Genomic DNA, 22,008 nt, shown 5'->3' on the forward strand with positions numbered 1-22,008 from the left:
ACAGAAGTGCCTTTCTCTACTGGCTCTTACATTAGTATGTGTTCCATGGTAGTGAAAACCTATTCAAGCTACTTCCTTCTCAGGTTTTCTCCCTTTGCATAATTTTTCCAACGGGTGACTCCTATGTCTGGCACATCAAGGCACCAAGAGGATGTCTCTTTAGTCAGCTTCGCTCTCTGACCTTTTATTTATTTTTGCAGAAACAGAGTAATATAATAATGGAGGCTTGGAATGCAGATTGCTTTCATGGTGTATGAAATAAGACTTAGAGCTGTAATTATTAGAGGATCGTTTTTCATTTTATTGGTTTAACTTTTCTCCAGTATCACTAATTGCCAATAAGATATTTTTTTTTCTGGACCATTGGGTGCAAGTCAAAATAATATGCAGTGTAATAAAAATAGTAATAATTGAATAGTGATTTATACAGATGTGGCTGGTCAGGTTTCAGGGCTATTTTCTCAGTGGAAGTACCATAATTCTATGAGTCTGAATTTGTAATTTACTCTTCATTTTAGAAGTTGCAGTATTAAGTCTAAGAATATGTAGCTTTTACAAAGAGACTATAATAGATATAACATAAGAGTTTTAAAAACAAATTCTGAAAATAAGATTCAGACTTCCAGTATTTTAAAGATTATACTCAAAGCCTTGATGCCAGCTATTCAAAAATTATTCAGAGACCAGCAAATTCAGGGTCAGATTCTGCCATTGTTAATCATAATGAGCATCATTTTACTTCACAATAGTTCCACAGAAGTACATGAATCTATTATGGACTAAGGCACTACTCAATGTGAGTAAGAGTGGCAGAATTTGGCCCTATGTTACCTGGCATTTTGCGAAAATTGCAAAGTCCTAAAGGCATTTAAAACATCTGCAAAGACTAACAGTGGTAAGCGAATGGATGATTAATATCCAGAAGTAATTATTATTGTGTAAAGCAATGACATGTCACAGCCTCACTGACCTTTCTACTACTGTACTAACCAGCTATTTGCCAGAATTTGTTTACATCTGATGCAAAAAACACCACATCTCTTTCTATGTTCATTATTTAAAATAGCATGTAATTGTATGAAAGACTATTTATTAAATATATGGATCCAGATCCACAGTTAGGAAAAAGCAACATAGCTCCGTTTGCTAAGGATCTCTTGTCCTTTATGTTTTACATAATGAAAAACGTGGGTTATGTAGGGGAAAAGAGAGAGATAAAGTCCTGTGTAAATTCACCATGTGAATCTATGAGCACCTTTACCCCGCTACATACCAAATACTCACACATGTCCGCATTGTCTAGTTTTGAATTGCCATCATAGTCACAGCCAGATTCATCTTTAGCTAGATTACCAGAAATGATTTTTTAGAGTCAAAGAATGCTATGAACGAATGCAAAGAGTCTGTAATATATGTAGATGCAGGCTTGAGTTGTGATGTATGAATCTGAATCCAAACCTGGATTTGAAACTTTCCAAAGCTCATAGGGAGTATGTAGATCCAAAATTTGGTTTGGTCCCATCTCTTGATTTATCAGAAGGATGCTGGAAGGACTAGATAAAGGGTTATGCTCTGAACTCAAGCTTCAGATTGATGAAAACTGGAAAAAAACACAGATGGGACATGGTTAGTGTCTGGCATATCTTTGTCCATTTGACAAGAAATCTGCTTTGATGATCATGCAAATGGGTCAAATCCTGAATTCTTTTCTCAGTTTTTCCTCAGCCCTTACTCTAGCAAAAGTCCCATTGAACTGAATGAGATTTTTGCCCCTATGAGGATATTGGAATTTGGCCGATAATAATAAACAACACCCATATAAGATGCTATCATAGGTTAATATCAAATTGTCAAGGAGAAGAAACTGCCAAACAAAGAAAGAGTCAGAAAGGGATGTTAATGTGTACATACATTACAATCAAACTCTGGGCCAAATTCTGTCATCCTTATTGGAGCAAGAGCTCCCATTTATATTCCAATCAGAGTTCTTCACCAACTGACAACTACAGAACTCATCCTTTTCTTCAAAAAAATTAATGATAGTAACAATGATGAGAGAATAATCTTCTGTCTCATTCACAATTCAAGACCTGATCCAGCACCCATTAAAGTCAAAAGAAAAGCTCCCCTGGCGATCAGGCCCTAAGAGATCTCCTATTTCAGGTGTGTGTCCAATTTTTCTATTAAAAGATCCCCAAACAGATGAGTCATAAAACACCTAAGGATAAATTCTGCTTTCAATTACCTCAAAGAGGTTGCACAGTGAGGTTACAGAGGTGTATTTGAAAGCAGAATTTGGCTTGTAGTCTTTTAGAAGCTATTCTTTTATTTTAATTATTCCTTTTTTTATGTGATTCACCAGTCATGCACCAAAATGTATTGCACTGGTTTATCAATCAACATTCAGATGAACTACTCCTACTGGCCAATTTCAGAGGATGAGTATTCCATAGTATATATTATGCCTCAGAAAAAAGAAGATTTTGGCGTTGTGGAAACAGCTTAGTATTTGTAGCCTTAATAAGGATATAAACTAGTCCTGGAGAATGAAAGAGTTCTCATGGAGAATCTGATACATAACATACAGAAAACTTGATCCTTTTACTGTACCTTTAGTCCCAGAACTGAGCAGCTGTTGTGATCTTCACAGGATATGAGATATTCCAACAATGTGATAGAATAGAAGACAAATAAAACGGAAAGGGTAATGGATTAGATAGTTTAGGTCTCAGAAGCATTAAACAGCCCTTGATAACTCCTGGGAACAATTTATTGATTCCTTCTTTGTGTTGCACATACCCATTAAGTGATTTCATTTCCTCATTTCCTCTAATCATATCACTTGGTTTAGAAGTCTTTTGGTCTCCAAAACCTGTGGATGCACAGATAAGTTCAGTTTCTCATGTGGTGGCTATACTTTTTATTATATATGAAAAGTTGATACAGTACATATAACTCCTTGGAGCCAGCAGGTCTGGAGCTTTCATCATTAGTGGATCATCACATCAAGGAAGCACCAGTAGGTTAATTGGTATGGCAAGCCAAGCTTTAATTCCATTCAGTAAAACTGGGGTAATTTGGACATGTGGCTTTTTCCACCCCTGTAATGAGTAGTAGTAAGGTTCTTGGAAGACCTGATTTCAGTATGAAAAGTATACTTTCAACTTAGCACTAATCCTGAGACCAAATGTAAGTTCAAGTCCACAGTAGTCACCTACATGAGAATGGTGATGAAGATCTCAACTGTGCGGATTAATTTACAATTGCATTTGCTGATGTTAAAAGTAACACCTTTCTCATTTTTACTGAAGGAACATACACTCCATCTTATAATGGAAAGCAGTGAAACAACTGCTTGATTTAAAATAAATAAATAAATAAAAATATTAAAATCTGCCAGTTTAGCAAAATGAAACAAAATATTCCTCATTCCAGCTGACCTTCATATTCCATCCTATGGGCACTAAGTGCTTTTACTGTTCCTTCTTTAAAGAGCTGCCAGTGCCACAGGCTTCTCAATAGTCAGGCCAACAGCAACTAGAATGTGGAAAGTTCTCCACAACAGCTAGTTTGTTTTGATTGTTCCTCCATTTGGAACAAACAAAGTCACCTAAGTGTTTTTGCTGCTGTTTCCTGAAGCAAAGTTAGTGAAAGAGAAGGTGTGGAGAGAAGAGTGAAGAAGGTTATTCCCCCACCATTCTTCCCGAGTGTAGGCAGAATCTCAGGATCATGAGCTACCTTTTAGATTTTTCAGACAACTTAGGGCACAGCTCCAGGTGAGCATAAATTCTCTGTAAAGCTGCAATGCACTCAAACTGAGCATTGGCACTTCTTGCCTCCAGACTTGAAGAAAAAAATCCACTGCTTCACTGGAACAAGAAAGAAATGAAAACAGACATACAGAACATTGGGTATATTTCTATTGGCTCTGGCTGCTGGGCACAGTATATCAGTAGCCTCTGGTTCCCGAAAGGTTCCTCCTTTGCAGATATTTACAGAGGCATCTGTAGCAGTCAACCGGACTACACTTAAACGAATGAAAAATAAATGTATTAAACCATATTTCCCATTCTGTGGAACACAGTAAAAGTGTCTCCTGTTCCTTTCATCACCTAAACCAGATACATTCATCAGCTCATGAAAAGACACTGGCATATGGTTTGGGGAGACTTGTATTCTAAGGAAACAAACCTATGTCACCCAATACTTTCCAAATTAAATAAATACCCCTGTCATTGTATATATTTTTGCAGACTGAGCTAGTAACAGTGTGAATAATTTTCTCATGTACTGTACTAAGCCCTTTGGAAGACCTTTGCTTTTACAAGGGTTTGTGTTCTTTCTCACACAAAAGCTTTCCCTTTATTTAATACAAAACCCCTTAAAGTGTTATTGGCTTCCTGTAGCAACTGTCCCAGTCATATTCAGACAGGTGATTTACTGCCGTTACCACATTTGCTTTAAGAGAGGGATCATGTACCATTTAACTTTAGCAAAAGTTAGTATATGCAGGTATATAGTGCTTGATAACATCTTGCTGTGGTTTTAAAAGGGAGGGGGCAATAAATCCCAGGAAAAGTAACTACAGTGAGCTTTATGAAGGGTCATGCCAAACTGATGTTCATCAGAATTGCATGCATGGATCAAGGACACTGGATGGCTCTAAGTTTGATTTCAGGTTTCACATGGAGCTCATAAGAAGTGAAATTCACCCTACTACAGAAAGCCTGCACAAAGCTTATTCACCATTTAATCCCTTTTTAAGGGGCTTAAGTGGTATATAGTTAGGTCTTGTGCTACCCCTCTGCAGAAGGGTGATTTTCACCCAAGAAGAACAAATAATAGAATAGTTGCCATCTGCTCACCACCCCCAAGAAAAAAACAAAGGGGTAAAATTTTCAGAAACTTTCGAATCTTTTGAAAATTGTAGCCAATGCTAGTTTTAAAACAATGGTAAGTTTGCAAAATCAAGCACTCATAAAAGTCTAGACATTTAAAAACTTACTGTTTCTCCTTCAACGTTACCTCAGCAATGGTAAACATATGTACTGGGAGTATTTTCTATTCCTGTTCTCCTTGTTAAATGTAAACTTTAAAGTATTTTTGCTGAGCATTAACAGATACCATAAATATAGAGGATGTTTAAATGTTTGCAGTCATTGGAATTTCCCAACTTTTGAGTTTAGAGTGCTTGATTGTGCAAGATTAACTTCACCTTTTTTTTTTTTTTTTGCTTAGTATTATCATTTGTGGGTGATACTTATCCCTGTGCACAGAGGTGAATTTCACTCTAGATTATAAAAAAATAAGACACCTCATATCAAAACTCTTGTAAGGGGTTTGTGAAAGCTTGTGATTTCTTTGGTCAGTGAACGTTCAACCAAGCTTTTTTGAGAAATAGGAACTCTTGTGGTGAAGAAACCACAGTGCTTCCCTTGCTGGCAAGCTAGCTAAGCCTCCAGAACAAATGGGCTCTACCTGAATTAATAACATAGATCTGTTCTGCAAAATGTTTAAAATACAGAATGATGTTTCCAAGCCAGATGTACAGCTTTCCTCAGATCTGTGTGTCATGGTTTCACTTACCATGAAAACCTAAATATGGTGTGATGGTAGTGTTTAGATAAGACAGATGGAGAGTGCAGTGCAAACTCGGTATTGTAGAAATGCTGATCCTTATAAATGAGCTGTATTGCTCAGTGGGATTTTCCTGGCTGACTTTTTAAAAACCCAAGCTCGATTAAATCATCACAGCTGGGGAGAAAATATCAAGAATTAAGTAACTATTTTATGAGTTGTAAGAGTGTGAAAGTTTTAAGTAGTTAAATAATTACAGAGCTCTGTGAGGGTTATAGGGAAGATGAATGAACTTGTGGCAGATGACGTTATTTATTCTAGCTTTATGCTGAAAGATAAATGAAAGTGTCAAGGATGAGGAAAGAATTTAATTCAGAACCAAAGAGATATCAGTCAAAACAAATAAAGAGCTAAGTATGGTACTGAAAAATACTATTCATGCACAGGACAAGGGAATGACGACACCTTGAACTCAATACTTCCACAAACTATTTGGATTCGATTAAGTATCACAGAAATTGCGTAGAAAGTTAAATATGGCCTGAACGGCATGTAACACAGCTGTCAACTTGTTTGTTAACAGCAATGGAATTCCATTAGCACAGGAATAAAGAGCAACAGCATGCATGTTGGTACACTGGACCCTCGCTAGAACATGGGATTTGGGATCCATGTGCGGTACCGCGTTAATGTGGGGACCGCATTAAAATGAATTGCAATTAAAGTAATTAAATTTGGGATCCATGGCCGCGACCACGTTATATGTGAATTCACGCTATATAGACGTGGGTTCTAGCGAGGGTCCAGTGTATGTAGTTGTGGGGTTATAAAACTTCCATAGGATCATCTTAAGTGTCTTGTGAGGCTCTATCCTAAGGTACCTTATGTGGACTGGTAATGGCAAAACCCATCTTTAAATCTGTAGGCCTGATTCTGGTCTTATAGAGGGTTGCCAATTTTGGTTGGACGTTTTCCTGGACATTCTCTCACACGATGTAATCTTTAATTAAAGATTAATCTTTGATTCCTGGAGACTCTGGGACAATATTGGAGGGTTGGCAACCTTACTTATACTATTTTTACATGATGCACTTCAGCAGAGTTGACACCATCATAAGTGAGATGAAAAATCAAGCTTTGTGGGTCTGCCATGCAACAGAGCAAAAGCAGTGAAGATGTGACACTGTCAGCTGTTTGGGATAGAAACCATCTTTTTGTTATGACTGTGCAGTGACAAGCACAATTACAAAAATTTAAATAGTAATGATATGGATGATTTGAAACTCTACAGATGGTCACAAAATGAGATACAGAGATTGATGACATGCAGAAAAGTTTGGTGAAGATATAGAGCTACAGGTTGGCTTGGCTAAATGTGCATCCATGTCCGTGATGAGGGGCAAACTGGTACAACCAGATGTCATACAAGTTAACGGAGGCACTATCCACGGTCTCTCTCAGCATGACTTGTACAAATATCTTAGAATTGGGGAACTGTCAGAGTTACAACATAAGGAACTCAAAGAAGAAGTGAGAAGAGATTATTACGAACGAATAAGGCAAAACTCATCTCAAATAATTTTATGCAAGCCATTAATATGTGGGCAATATCAGTAGCATGGTACACTGTGGGAGTAATCAAATGGAATCAAAAGAAGAAGAAGAAATTTGATACTCAAACAAGAAAGCTCCTGGTGATTAACAGAGTAATGAATATCAATCAAGATATGGACAGGATGTATAGAGGAAAAGGGTTGCTATCTGTGGAGGAAACAACTGACAATGAGGTCTTTTAAACAATTAAAAACATTTATCACAATTAGTTGTGAAATTTTAAAAAATCACGATTCATTGCAGTTTTAATCATGCTGTTAAACAATAATAGAATACCATGTATTTTAATATTTTTGTTTGTTTTCTACATTTTCAAATATATTGATTTCAATTACAACAGAGGATACAAAGTGTACAGTACTCACTTTATATTATATTTTTGATTACAAACATTTGCACTGTAAAAAAGATAAACATAACAAATAGTATTTTTCAGTTCACCTCATACGCATACTGTAGTGCAATCTTTTTATTGTGAAAGTGCAACTTACAAATGCAGATTTTTTTTGTTACATAACTGCATTTAAAACCAAAACAATGTAAAATTTTAGAGCCTACAAGTCCACTCAGTCCTACTTCTTGTTCAGCCAATCCCTAAGACAAACAAGTTTGTTTACATTTATGGGAGATGCTGTTGCCTGCTTCTTATTTACAATGTCACCTGACAGTGAAAACAGGCATTTGCATGGCACTTCTGTTGCCAGCAACGCATTGCAAGGTATTTACGTGCCAGATATGCTAAACATTCATGTGCCCCTTCATGCTTCGGGCACCATTCCAGAGGACATGCTTCCATGCTAATGATGGGTTCGACTCGACAATGATCCAATGCAGTGCAGACTGACGCACCTTCATTTTCATCATCTGAGTCAGATGCCACCAGCAGAAGGTTGATTTTCTTTTTTGGTGGTTTGGGTTCTGTAGTTTCTGCATTGGAGTATTGCTCTTTTAAGACTTCTGACAGCATGTTCCACAACTCATCGTTCTCAGATTTTGGAAGGCACTTCACATTCTTAAACCTTGGGTCCAGTGCTGTAGCTATCTTTTGAAATCTCACATTGGTACCTTCTTTGCGTTTTATCAAATCTGCAGTGAAAGTGTTCTTAATTCGAACAACATCTGAGACTGCTATAAACACCAGGAGTGAAAGTAGGCCAGTTTGGGCTGGTACGGCATACTGGTAAGAAGTGGCCGCCAGTACCGGCCTGTACACAGCTGATATTAAAGCGCTATCGCTGCCCCTTTTGCCCCCACCTAGGCCGCCGCTGGGGGGGTGGGGGGGAAAGGGGCAGCTGCCCCATGGCCGGAGATTTAAAAGGGCCCGGGGCTCCCAGCTGCCGCTGCTGCTACTGCAGTAGCAGCCAGAGCCCCTTACCCTTTAAATCGCCGCTGCAGCCCCAGGTGGCATGGGCCAGGCAGCTTGAGGCCCCCCCACTTACGCCTGAGGCCCAGCCACTTCTGGGAGCCCGGAGCCGGGTCCCCGTACCAATAAGTGCTTAATATTACTTTCATGAAATATATATGGCAGAAATGTGGGTAAAACCACAGGGATAAAAGACATACAATTCTCCCCCAAGGAGTTCAGTCACAAATTTAATTAATTCATTTCTTTTAAACGAACGTATCAGCATGGATGCATGTCCTTTTTATTTTCCACGATAACGAGATTGCACTACAGAACTTGTATGAGGTGAATTGAAAAATACTATTTCTTTTATCATTTTTACAATGCAAATATTTGTAATAAAAATAACAAAGTGAGCACTGTGCACTGTGTGTTCTGTATTGTAATTGAAATCAATTCTGAAATGATCTTTTATTACATTGCTTCTTTCTTTCTTTATGTATTTTACATTAAATGAACATTAAAGGTATGAGGATGCCCAGGCCTACTACAGAGAACTTTCACTCCCTCCATGTGTACTCCTGCAGCGATGCCAGGTACAATGCGGCTCTTGAGCTCCCCAGAGCCAGAATGAACTATGGCTTGCATTATAGCTACTAGTATCCCCCCAGGCGGCAAGGAGGGACAGAACTGATCCAACTCAAGAATATCAGGGGCACTATATACTGCACCCTGTATAAGGATGAAGCAGAGGTGATGCACTCCTGGAGGCATTATGATTGCCTGAGGCACAATGCTTCCAGGAGCTCCTGTTGGGCTGGCCCAGCTCTGCACCATCCTATGCTGCAAGCTGGTTCCTAAATGCAAACTGAGCCCTCAGTTTATTATTTAATATTTTAATATATTACATCCAAAAACCATGTTAAAAAAACATTAAGTTTGCAAAGTCAAGCACTCAAAACCGAAAAATAGTCAACATTAAGGATGTCTGTGCAACCTTAATTTGCCCCCCTTGTGCATATGCATTAATGCATTCTTTTATTATATGAGCACATACTATTTTTTCCACAGAACTGCTGGCTTATTCAGTGCACAAGGTGGACAGTTTCTTTTTATCTTCATCATTCATTGCGCATATTCATTCTTTACTTCACACCATCCAAATCCACAAGGCTTGTTTTTTTAAAATTTCCTCGTGGCCCTTTCCATTATATTCTCTTTGTAATAGCTTAGTGCTTCACAAACATTGATGAATTTATCTTCAAAACAGCCTTAAAATTATCCTCGGTTCACACATGGAGAACTGAGGCACAGAGGATAAGGCCAAAATTGTTTAAAGAGTCAACTAATTTTTGGTGTCCAACCTGAAAAGCCTAAGGCCTAATTTTTCAGAGTTCTTAGCATTTCATAGTTTTTTAAAAGGCCAGAAAAGCTTTCCTATTGACCTCAGTTGCAGCTGTGAATCCTCAACACTCCTGCAAATGAGGAACAGACAGTGGCCACCTGTAAAAACTTTGGTTTATGTGACTTGCCCAATATGGCATAGGAACTCTCTGGCCAGGGCCGGCTCCAGCTTTTTTGCCACCCCAAGTGGTGAAGAAAAAAAAAGAAAAAAAAAACCCGATTGAGCTGCCGCCGAATTGCCGCCGAAGAGGAAGAGAAGGAATGAAGGACTCACCACCGAATTGCCACCAAAGACCCGGACTTGCCGCCCCAATAGCGCACGGAGTGCCACCCCTTTCTATTGGCCGCCCCAGGCACCTGCTTCCTTCGCTGGTGCCTGGAGCCAGCCCTGTCTCTGGCAGAGGTAGGGATAGAATCGAATTCTCCAGGGCAGCATTCAACTGCCCCAATCACAAGACCATCCTTTCTTTTCCTGCAATCCCCTGCCTCATTCCCTACACACCTTTCAACTTCTGCAACAAATGAGGCATGGATCCTCCAGACAACAGGCTATTTCACTACACAACCCTGATTCACTCCCTGAACATTGTTCATCCTGGGCACTGAATAAGGCAGGAGTCCTGCTGAAAAAAATAGTACGTGATCATGTAATTACAGGCTGCACAGAAATGCCTCTGCACAAAGGGGCCAAACTAAGTTTGCACAGTAACACTCACAGATTTTTGCAAGGTCACAGTCAACACTAGGTACACACCCATTTTTGTTGCATCCAGAGGTATCATCTGTGCAGAAGACAGAGCTTTCTCGGGAGCCAGTCAGACTATGGAATGAACTCCCACAGGAACTAAGGACCATCAAACCTCACATCCTTCTGCTGCAAGTGAAAGGAGCATTTTTTTTATCCCGGCCTTCTCTAACATAAATACAAAGCAATGTGTATATTAAAACAACCACAAAAACAACAAAACACTCTTCCAAAACAAGACACTCCACTGCACACACTTCTCCCCTGAGGGAGAGAACAAACAACAGATGACAGATGTGTAGTCATGTTTCTTCATGCACTATTGAAAGGCCCCTAGATATTATGGTTATGAGCTTTAATAGAATAGAATGCTCTTTTAAAGCCATTAATATTATAATATCTGAAGGAAGGAATAAAGCACCTCAGGGCATGAACTGAGTCCTGTAAAAACATTATTTGGGGGTTGGACTAGATGACCTCCTGAGGTCCTTTCCAACCCTGATACTCTATGATTATTCCTTATATTCTACTCACTCATGTCTCTGTCATCTCACTCATCTCTATTATGGATGTTGACACTCAAAACTGGTCACCTTGACTGTATTCACCAATATTTGAGTGGGAAAGCCCTACAGTTTGCTTGTGCAAAGGGACATATGTGTATGTGCCACCCAGATAACTACATACACAAATGCCTCTTTCTGCAGGCATTTATCTGTTTAGGTTAATATGATTTTTCTGTGCACAAATCTTGCAGGTGGAACCTACGGCCTAAATTTAGAAAAGTGACCAGTCATTTTAAATGTCTCATTTTTTCAATACTCAAATTGTGGCACCTTAAAGGGATCTGATTTTCAAGGGTGGATTTTGAGCATTTTAAGGTATCTCAAGTTGAGTACCTTGTGATGCTCCCAACGGTGATGGAAGCATGAGTACCAACCTCAGGGTAGACTGTTAAAAACCAGGGCACAAACCCCACATTGGTTGTTAGTTCTAAACTTAGATTTCACCAACCAACTGCACCATGTGCAAACTCCATAGGCACATCAACATCCTAAACACGAACTCACAGATAATCCCCTTAGGTACTCCAGACTGTCTTGACACCCAGGTGAGCATATCTCTGTGACCGACGGGCGCTTACCCCAAGAATCACAGCAATGTTTAGGGTACTCCTAATCCCAAAGGCCCAATCACTTACCCCAGGTCAATCTTGCTTTAGGTTTCACAATAGAAACAATGCTTGTAGCCAATCCTCCACTAAACTATATGAAGACTTATTAAATAGGCAAAAGAAATTAAAGTGTTATTTACATGGTTAAAGCAAGCACACATAGCCACATGAATGAGTTACAGTCTTAGGTTTCAAAAGGCAATATAGGCTTCTATAATCAGTACGTTCTATTCGTCCTTTAGTGCTAACCCAGGCTAAGCAGCTAGTGATTTCATGCTTATGCCTAGAAACACCTTGCCCCAGAGCAGAATAGAGATCCTTATTTCCTTTGTGTGTGGTCCCCTCCTGCCGTGTGCTTTGAGCTGCAAACTCAGCTGATGGGAGGAGTCTACTTGCACAACTCATTTTCAGAGGGAGAAGAGCAGAACAACTATAAGAGTCTTTAGTCCTGTTGTTGACAATTCCTCATCCCAGATGCAGGGAGTTTTCAGTTGCAAGATCCACCTATAGCCTGTTTGGTATCAAAGGGTCTCCTCTTTCAGCAGGGGCATACAAGTTGTGTAGAAGAGCAGCGCTTCACACCAATTAATGCCCCTCTCCTGTATGGTGATTCACAGAGGCTTACAATATACCTGCTCAAATATTACATTACAATGTGGTGCGCAGATATTACAAGTCAGATTAATGCATGGACAGCTCGCAAGCATCCAGGAGAGTCTAAACACTTTCTTATAATTCTAATACCTATTTTACCAATATTAATCCACAAGTGAGCCAGTCAGATTCCAGCTATGTAACTGTCTGTCCAGTTGAGACATGGGCACTTTGGCATGAGCTGGCACCTGGCCTGCCAGCATCACACTCCCAAAATCTGCAACTTGAAACACTAGTTACTTATAAAAATTTTGGCCTACGTGCCAAGGTTTGAAAATGTAGTCTTTTGGGTGTTCCTTCATCGTGTTTCCATATAGCACTATCCAAAATGTTTCATTCCATTTTCAGTCCTGGTCACTGATCCTTTTTCTTTATATATTTTCCAGTGGTATCCATCACTTACCTTATTTATGTCAAAGCAGAATGCTTTATTTAAAGTGGGGGAGGAGAGAGGATGTTTTTATGTCATTTTAAAAAGTTAACCTCAGATATTTCTATGATGGAAAAATATGGAATCCATCCAAGAGCATTTCAAAGTCTACAGAATTTGGTTTACGGATTACATATAATCAGTCTATGTGACAAAAAATGAAATTCAAGAGATACCACTGTTATTTGAACACAAGTATAATTGACAGCTAACCATAGTGGTAGCCAAAACAGATATATGAAAGAACTAATTCATAAAAAATCAAGTAGGTGTTTGTAACAAGGCTACACTACATGTATAAGAATACAATGAATATTGATGTATTCTGGATAGTTTCTTCATTCTGAACTGGAGTTAATCTTCTTGTCAGGCATTTGTCAGTGCAGCAGCAGTGCTAAAGTACTCATTGTCAGCATTGGCTTTAGGACTGTTACTCTGCAGAGGAGAGTGGGGTAGAGTGGGTGAAAGATCAGAGTTGGACACAAAGTGCCTTTCAAACTTATATTGATCTCCTAATCTTTTCTTTAAAAAAGACTAGATTTTTGCTCGATGCCTTGTAAGCCAGCATTCAGCCCCCAACACACACACACACACACAGTAAACTGTTCTTATAGTAAACAAAGTTGATTTCCATTCCCCCCCCCTAAAAATATTGTAACCAGGGCAAGCAATCAAGTGCATCATGGTGACCTGAAACCAGAGGTGGATTAAGCTTTTATGGGGCCCTGGGACAGAGCAAGTGGGGGCCCCTCCCCTCCCTGCGCTTCTGCTGGGGAAATGGGGTTGGGCACAGGGGCTTGCCCTACCCTGCCCCCCTGCCCAAAGCTCCTGCTGGGGAGCGGGGTGAGGGCGTGCGGGATTCTCGTGCCTGCCTGGTGCTCCTACCGGAGAGCAGGGACTTCCCCCACTCCCCGGCAGGAGCGCTGGGCTGGTGGAGTGGGGCAAGCCCCTGCGCCCTGATCCCACTCTCGGCAGAAGTGCCAGGCAGTCACACGGAGCGGTTCAGGATGCGGGGTGCCCATTTTTCTGGGGCCCCCAATTGGCCGGGGCCCTTGGGCCCGGGCCCCATGGGCTAATCTGCCACTGCCTGAAACACGGGGGATCAACATTTAGGAACATGGTTCCTTACTCTGCTCATATGAAGACATTATATGCTTAGACCCTAAGGCCCTGATTCAGCAGGTACTCAGGCCTGGTCTACACTAAAAAGTTAGATCGACCCAACTATGTCACTCAGGGGTGTGAAAAATCCACTCCCCTGAGTGACACAATTCCACCAACCTAACCCCTGATGTAGACAGCACTAGGTTGGTGGAAGAATTCTTTCATGGACCTAGTTACCACCTCTCAGGGAGGTTGATTACCTACACCAGTGAGAGAACCCCTGCCATCAACATAGGCAAGGTCTACACTGAAGGGCTACAGCTGTGCCTGTGTAGCATTTCAAGTATAGACAAGCCATTAAGCCCAAGCCTAACTTTAAGCATATGAGCAGTCCTGTTCACGTCATGTGGGACTATTCACATGCTTAATGTTAACACGTGCTTAAGTATCTTGCTGAACTGGGGCCTAGAAAAGGGAGTACATTGCTCCTGATTCTCTACTGTGTTGCAACTTGAAAGTAGATAGTCAGACATGTGCAAAGTGAGTACAAAGTGGGTAGAAAATGTTACCAAACCAGTATGGCAGAGACTTACTCCTGCTACTGAACGCTTGAATTGCAGTCTAAGTGACTGTACAAGGTGCAAGGCAGGGGACAAGGATGACTCCTTTTGTCTAGTATCCTCATGGTGTGTGCATACAGCAGCACTGACAGGCTACAGATGTAGCTGTATTCAGCCTTCTTCTTGTCCACTGGAGGGAAATTCCTTGCAATTCAAAACCTTTAGCATTGGGGTAAAAAAGCAGACAACTGAGGGATGCTGGAGTACTCTATACAGGGAATTTGTGGCACGTGAAAATGAGAGACGAATATCCCACGTAACTGATATTATTCACGTCACTTTATGAACTACTGGAAGGTGCTAATGATGATGAGAGATGATGATGAGAGTGGTATAATAATCTATGTAGACCAGAACAAACTATCAATGAAACGGACCTTCTGCAGCTAGACCTTGTGTGAGCTTCCTCATACAGTTCTGCCAATGCATCTCAGATCTGACTAGCATCAAGTCCTGGACCTCTACTGAGAAGAAGTGAGAGGAACAAGTGATACCAGTTATAAAATAAATTCCCCTTTACATATCATACTGTGTTTCTAATTATTTAACTTAAATGTATATAGAGTACAAAAGCAAAGACGATTATACATAGTTTATTTAGCCTTTGCTAGATAGTAATGAAGAGGAAAATCAATTAATTTTTAAAGACACACAAGGAAATAAAGGGACACTACAGTATATGGAGCAGTGGGTTAATACACTTGTGAAGTCCTGAGTTCAAATTTCAACAGAAGGCACAAATGGAATGCAATAATTTCATGGTTTTGATCCTACATACTAATGAATATTTGCCCAAATAAAAAATAAATAAAAACCCCACCACAAACTTTAGCATCATTGCTCACAAAGGCCCAGAAATAACAGGATTTGTTGTGTTATAGATCAGGATCGATGAATACTGAGTTGCATTCTGTTTGGTATCACTATGTCCTTGTTCTGGCAAGAATTTTCAGCATTTCACTTTCATGAGCACAAATTTGAATGTGGTCTTTTCGTTTACTCGTGATAAGAGAAAAACAACAAAAGACAAAATAATCTGAGCCCTAATGTTGTTTTATCAGATTTTCAGTGTTATTAAGAGAAGTTAAGCGGAATTTGAGGGGTTGAAATGAAAACAGAGTTAGGTAAGGATGTAGAGGGAGAGAAAGGAATTATTGGATTAAAAATTCCATTGGCAGAACTTTATTATGAGCAGCAGAAGAAAAGAGGGATGAGACTCACTGCAGTCAGCACAAGAACGAGGCATTTTATGGGTCTGGAGAAAGCACTTGTAAAAGAACAGCCATGAAAGGATGAGATTGATATGGGTGGAGAAATAGTAAAATGAGAAACAATGAAAGAGACATCAGTGAAACCTGCATCCATCTTTTAATTCTGGGTAAATATACAGATTAGAAACATTGGTTTCTACTGCTTAATTGGAGCTTAATTAGAAGACAGGTCTCCCAAAACGAATACAGCTGTAGTATGATACAGGGGAGAACAAACCAAAAGAAGTATCCTATGTATAGTGAGTGCAATATAGCTATTCCTATATCACACAGGTATTAGACAACATAAAAGTTTATATGGAAAAGCTGGCTTTCCTACCATTTTACTTATTAAATAAAGATGGCATGAGCTGGCATAAGAAAACAAGTTTTTCACAGCTGCTCTTCACAGATTTTCACATTACTTTTTACAACCTTTTGGTTTGCGGATGGGCTGAGTTGTGAAAACTCAATCTGAATGCTGTGCAGGCTGTCCTGCTTCTCCCTTGCCTTGTTTAATTCTGGGCTGCAGTGCAGGGCCTGCTTCGAGTTATGGGACCATATCACTTAATGAAATACCCCAAAATAACAGTGCCAACTAAAACAAGCTTTCTTCACAGGTTGGATTGCTTCTCTGGCCTGTTAAGGCTACATCTCATCTGCATTTTCTTAAAATGACGAGAACCAAGATCAGTGTAGAATGGATGGCTTCGCCTATGCTCTAGCATGTAACACCTGCACCCATCTGCAAGCCATTGACTGCACTATTCATTCAGCCATTCACAACAGGACACAGCTCTACTGCTGGTGGCCATGTTCATAGGGTAATCTATTAGAAACAAAGCCATAGGTCAAGGTATTTTAACAAAACGATTGACGTTCTTTGAGATAAAGTGTGTTAATTTACAGTTATTTTTGCCACAACTAAGTAAAGAGTGCAAAGTTGTTCTACAATAGTTAAGCATTACTTAACACTAGTAGAAGCTGGCCGCAGCTAAACACTGAACATGGAAAACATGACCTCAAGCAAGTGGGGCTAATTAAGGCCAGTTTCCTAAATTAAAAAGACCTTAAGAGCTAAGGTTTAAAAATAACACCTTAATGATTTCTAAAAATAGCTGCTGCCAAGCCTGAGTGTTTTGACCTCCATTAAATCTGGAAGTCCATTTCCTGTGACTACTGGTGTAAATCACATTTAACTTTTATATCCCGTTTTCTTTGGAATTAACTGCAAAGCCTAATGCCTGACCTTGAAAACCTTTCGCAAACATCCAGAAGTAATCTAAAGTGGACTTGCAAATGGTGCTCAATATGCAGCTATAATGTGTTCATTGATTAATTAGATGGATTATAATCTGGGGTTCAATCTTTATCCATGCATAGGTAAACAATACCAAATGGATCAAGGGAGAAACCGGACAACCATGAAACTGAGACTGAAGGATGGTGTTGCGTCTAAGGAACTGACTAGGAGGCAGGAGACCTGAGCTCCATTTTCAGATCTGTCACGGACTGCCTGTGTGATCTTGGGTAAGTCACTTAGCCCCTTTGTGCCTCAATCCTCCATCTAAAAATGGAGATAACACCACTTCCTGACCCCACAGGGGTGTTCTGAGGATTAATTCTTTAATGTAGGTGGAATTCTCAGGTACTACAATGAGCATCATAGAAAAAATGAATAAATAGAAATAATAAAATATTGCACAGAAAGAAAAACTAGAAATACGGCATTTAAGAGTTTTTCTTGCCTGAACAAACTGTGGTAAATTGAGTATTTTGTATTACTGGAGATTTCCATTTTGTTTGTTCCTATGACTTGCTACATGCTCTGCTTTACCCTGGATTATGTCCTGTTATGGCACATTACCTCAACTCAGCCACGACAGAGAGAAAGAAATCTGTGGTATGATCCCACCTGACACCGTGCAGCGAGATGCAGAAATGTTCAGCAGGAACAATGATGAGGGGAGTTTCTAAACAAAATGCTGTGACTTTTATCATTATCTTAATTTTATTATTATCAAATCAAGAAGATTACTTAGCAACAACATAAAACAGTCCATTGTCATTTAAAAAATAGGCACAATGGAGCTGAAAGATCATACAGCCATAATAGACGTTACAAACAGTAAAATACCTTCTAAAAGTAGTCAAGCAAAAACAAAGCTATTTTTTTTGTTTTGCTCTTCTTTGGTTTTGCTTTTATATTCAAGCCATCAAGGCTAAATTTGCCAGTTAACTTCCACTGATGTCAATTAATATCACCCTCATTCCCACTCTGTATCTATGTATTAATATAGAAACTAAAAATTAGAAAAAAGAATTAACATGTATGACAATGAGTTTATCTCACAATCTTCACTGTTGTGTGCAGTATTGTTGTCGCCGTGTCGGTCCCAGGATATGAGAGAGACAGCACGCGCAAATATCTTTTATTGAACTAACTTCTGTTGGTGAAAGAGAGAAGGTCTCCACAGAGCTCTTCTTCAGACCTGACCTCATCCACCTTGTCTCAATCTTCATTGTAACCTTTGTGCTTCCCTAAACCACTTAATCCCACCTTTTGTTTGGGTGGATGGGGAGCAAATCAGCACTGATTTTTGACTCTCTGTTACTTCTTTATACCAAAGAGTCTTCAGAGTCCTGTGTACTTTGGTAACTAGTCCGACCAGTCATTTTTTGTGTGTGCATGTATCCTTTAAGGCCCAGTCCCCCAAATACTTATGCACATTCTTACTTTTAAATACGAGTTCAGCCGGTGCATAAATCTTTGCAGGACTGGGATGTAAATTTGCTTCTGTTTCTGAGTTCCTAGCTGGACTTTGATGCATGAGTACTTTATGTATTAATATAGAAAGATTTTGCCTGCACAGATAATACAGACCTTGCAAGGGAGCAATTTAGTATAGATAACTGTAACTAAGATTTATACAGAAGGAAGAGTTCCTATTTCTTGTAAGGGCTTTTTATGGTAGAATTTGTTATGAGATATTCTTCTGAAACGGTGAGGCATTGCTCCTCAGAAGATGTGTGATGCACATCTGGTTTAACATGCTGTCATGTAGCCCACAAACTGAAGTCATAAACTGAGTCTCCATAGGGACTAATGAAAGTTATTCCTCTTTGAGTTGCTTTAATAAAATAAAACCTCAAGAAATACTGGCAACTAGGGTAGGGAAGGAAACTTTAATCCAATACTTGTTATCCTCTTCCACAGATTTTAAATCACTCTCTCTGCTCTCTAGTTTGAGCAAATATACCCTTATTGTTTTTGTAGTCCTGCTATGAACTTTTGGAAATGTTTTCATCATGTAAAGTAGCTTTCAGATGTCTGCTTTATAAATCCAAGTGTTAACACTTGTTAATTTTCTACTTTAGAAAGGAAGTCATGTTTCTCTGAGGAGTCTGTTGGGAAGAAGAATATTTTATTTTAAAATATTTTTTCAATTGCATAATTTGCCTGAAGTTTTTTCCCCAACAGGCCATGGAAGCCTGTTTACATAAGTGAAGAGGGAAGCTTACTTTCCCACTGCTTCCACAAAACATCATTAACCACCATAACTATGCTAATTGCACTTGAAATGCATCTTACTGGTTAGAGAAATAATGCATTTAGGTAATATTTAACTTCTTTTTCCTCAATTACCTTTTATTAGGAGTCCAGAAGGTGTCAGAGTAAAACTGCTGCATATCTCCCAGGAAAAGCTTGTGTTTTCAGAAGGAAGCCAACCAGAGATACATTATTAAAGGGAATAATTAGGACAAACATTAACATGGCAAGCATGGCTGTTCAGTTACTGGGCTTCTTACTAAGTCTCTTTGGTCTAATTGGAACATTAATTGCTACTATTCTGCCTCACTGGTGGAGGACGGCACATGTAGGCACCAATATTATAACAGCTGTGGCATACATGAAGGGGCTCTGGATGGAGTGTGTCTGGCATAGCACTGGCATCTACCAGTGCCAGGTCCATCGATCTCAGCTTGCACTGCCTCGTGACCTACAAGCAGCTCGTGCCATGATGGTGATTTCCTGTCTTATTTCCACACTGGCATGTGTGGTGTCTGTTATTGGCATGCATTGCACTCGATGTGTCAAAGGGGCCTCTGCCAAAAATTCTCTCGCTGTCTCTGGTGGAATCTTTTTCATCCTGGCTGGTCTCATATGCCTGGTTCCTGTTTCTTGGACTACTAATGATGTGGTTACAGATTTTTACAACCCCATGCTTCCCAACGGGATGAAGTATGAGATAGGGCAAGCTCTTTACCTCGGCTTTTTCTCTGCATCTTTGACTATACTTGGCGGAGCTCTACTTTGTACATCATGCCAGAGTGCTGGGAACAACATACCTTACCAGCCACAACCAAGAAGCACAACAAGGGCTGCTCCCTCATATAGACCACCAACTGCCTACAAGGGAAACCATGCTTCTTCGCTGACATCTGCTTCACAGAGTGGCTACAGATTAAATGACTATGTGTGAGTTCCTTAAGATTCACCTGAGAGTCAGAACTGCTCTATAATGGATGTGTATGACATAAAACTAATCTAAAGAACACTTATAATTTATGAGAGTTTTGATACAAAGTTTACCATTGTGTATTTATGCAGAGAAACAACATGAAATTGTTTGCTTTGAAACTGGGGAGGGGCACTTCGTTGTATTGCAGAGGTTGCAAATTTCTCCCTATGTGAGGTCAACAACCTTAAGCTGTGGATGTGGTCAGTTCTGATTAAAAGTAATATTTTTATTTTGATCAAGTTTCTAATACTAAAACCTGCTTTCACAAACAATAAAGGGTTAACAGTAGAACTGGTTGAAATTTTTTCAATGGAACAATTTTCCATTGAAAAATAATGTTTCATTTACATCAAAACATTTCAGGGTAATGTTGATTTGGACTAAATTATTCTTTCAGCTTTCTCATTTCATTTCAAAAACATCAAAACATTTAGATTTGATTTGATCATTTTGTTGGCTATATATTAACATATTAAACTATGATATTATATAATATTATAAGATTATATTTCATATTATAGACATATTTGATATTGTGTTATAATGTTTTGACCTTATCCAAACAAAATATTAGGACATTGTCAAAATGAAACAATTCAACATTATTGAAACAAAACATTCTGACGTTTCCTAATCAAAATTGCTTGGAATTTCTGTTCCAAGAAAAAATGTCAACATTTTGACTTTTTGTTCTGATTCAGAATGAAAACAAATGTTCTAATGTCAGAATCTACCACAGTACAATGCTATTTATTATCTTGATTACAATAACAACTTTTATTATCTCGTCCCAGAAATTTCAAAGAGTAATCAAAGGTATTAATTTTTTAGTCTCTCAGTTATACTACTTTATTGTACACCTCTACCCCGATATACCCGATATAACACGAATTCGGATATAATGAGGTAAAGCAGTGCTCTGGGGGGGGGGGGGCTGTGCGCTCCGGCGGATCAGCGCGTCAACGTGTCTGGCTCCGACATGCTGCTCTGAGCGGCGTGTTAAGGCTGCTGGGCTGGGGCCAAGGGGTTGAATAAGGGGCAGAGGGTTTCGGGGGGCGGCCAGGGGTCAGGGAGCAGGGAGGGGTTGGATGGTTCGGAGGTTCTGGGGGCAGGGCAGTCAGGGGACGGGAGCGTTGGATAGGGCATGGGAGTCCCGGGGGGCCTGTCGGGGGCGGGGGGTGTGGATAGGGGTCAGGGCAGTCGGGGACAGGGAACAAGGGGGTTGAGTAGGGGGTGGGGTCCTAGGGGTGATTAGGGATGGGGGCATCTCTGGAGGGGCAGTCAGGAGACAAGGAGCAGGGGGGCTTAGATAGGGGGTGGGGTGGTTAGGGGCGGGGAGTCTCTGGAGGAGTCAGTCAGGGGACAAGGAGCTGGGGGGGTTGGATGTGTCGGGGGGTCTGAGGGGTCAGTCAGGGAGTGGGAAGTGACTGTTAATAACTGAAATGCTCGAGGCCAAAGCAAGTTCGATATAACGCGGTTTCATCTATAACGCGGTAAGATTTTTTGGCTACCAAGGACCATGTTATATCGGGGTAGAGGTGTATTTGGGGCCTGACTGAAAGCTCACT

The 22,008-nt window shown here is 39.9% G+C and overlaps 1 protein-coding gene and 1 long non-coding RNA gene across 2 annotated transcripts; one reads left to right on the forward strand and one right to left on the reverse strand.

Annotated features, from left to right (window-relative positions):
* Positions 1-135: 135 nt before the first annotated feature.
* LOC141983399 (uncharacterized) lies at positions 136-10,810 on the reverse strand. Its single transcript, XR_012638359.1, has 3 exons — positions 10,695-10,810; positions 2,800-2,872; positions 136-1,600 (listed from the first exon to the last, which is right to left on the reverse strand). It is a non-coding gene; the product is annotated as an uncharacterized LOC141983399 (long non-coding RNA).
* Positions 10,811-19,690: 8,880 nt separating this feature from the next.
* CLDN14 (claudin 14) lies at positions 19,691-20,631 on the forward strand. The gene has a single exon (XM_074946511.1). The coding sequence runs from the start codon at positions 19,691-19,693 to the stop codon at positions 20,399-20,401; it is 711 nt and encodes a 236-aa protein (XP_074802612.1). The 3' UTR covers positions 20,402-20,631.
* Positions 20,632-22,008: the final 1,377 nt, after the last annotated feature.

Source organism: Natator depressus, chromosome 1 (assembly GCF_965152275.1).
Source record: "Natator depressus isolate rNatDep1 chromosome 1, rNatDep2.hap1, whole genome shotgun sequence".
Taxonomy (NCBI): Eukaryota; Metazoa; Chordata; order Testudines; family Cheloniidae; genus Natator; species Natator depressus.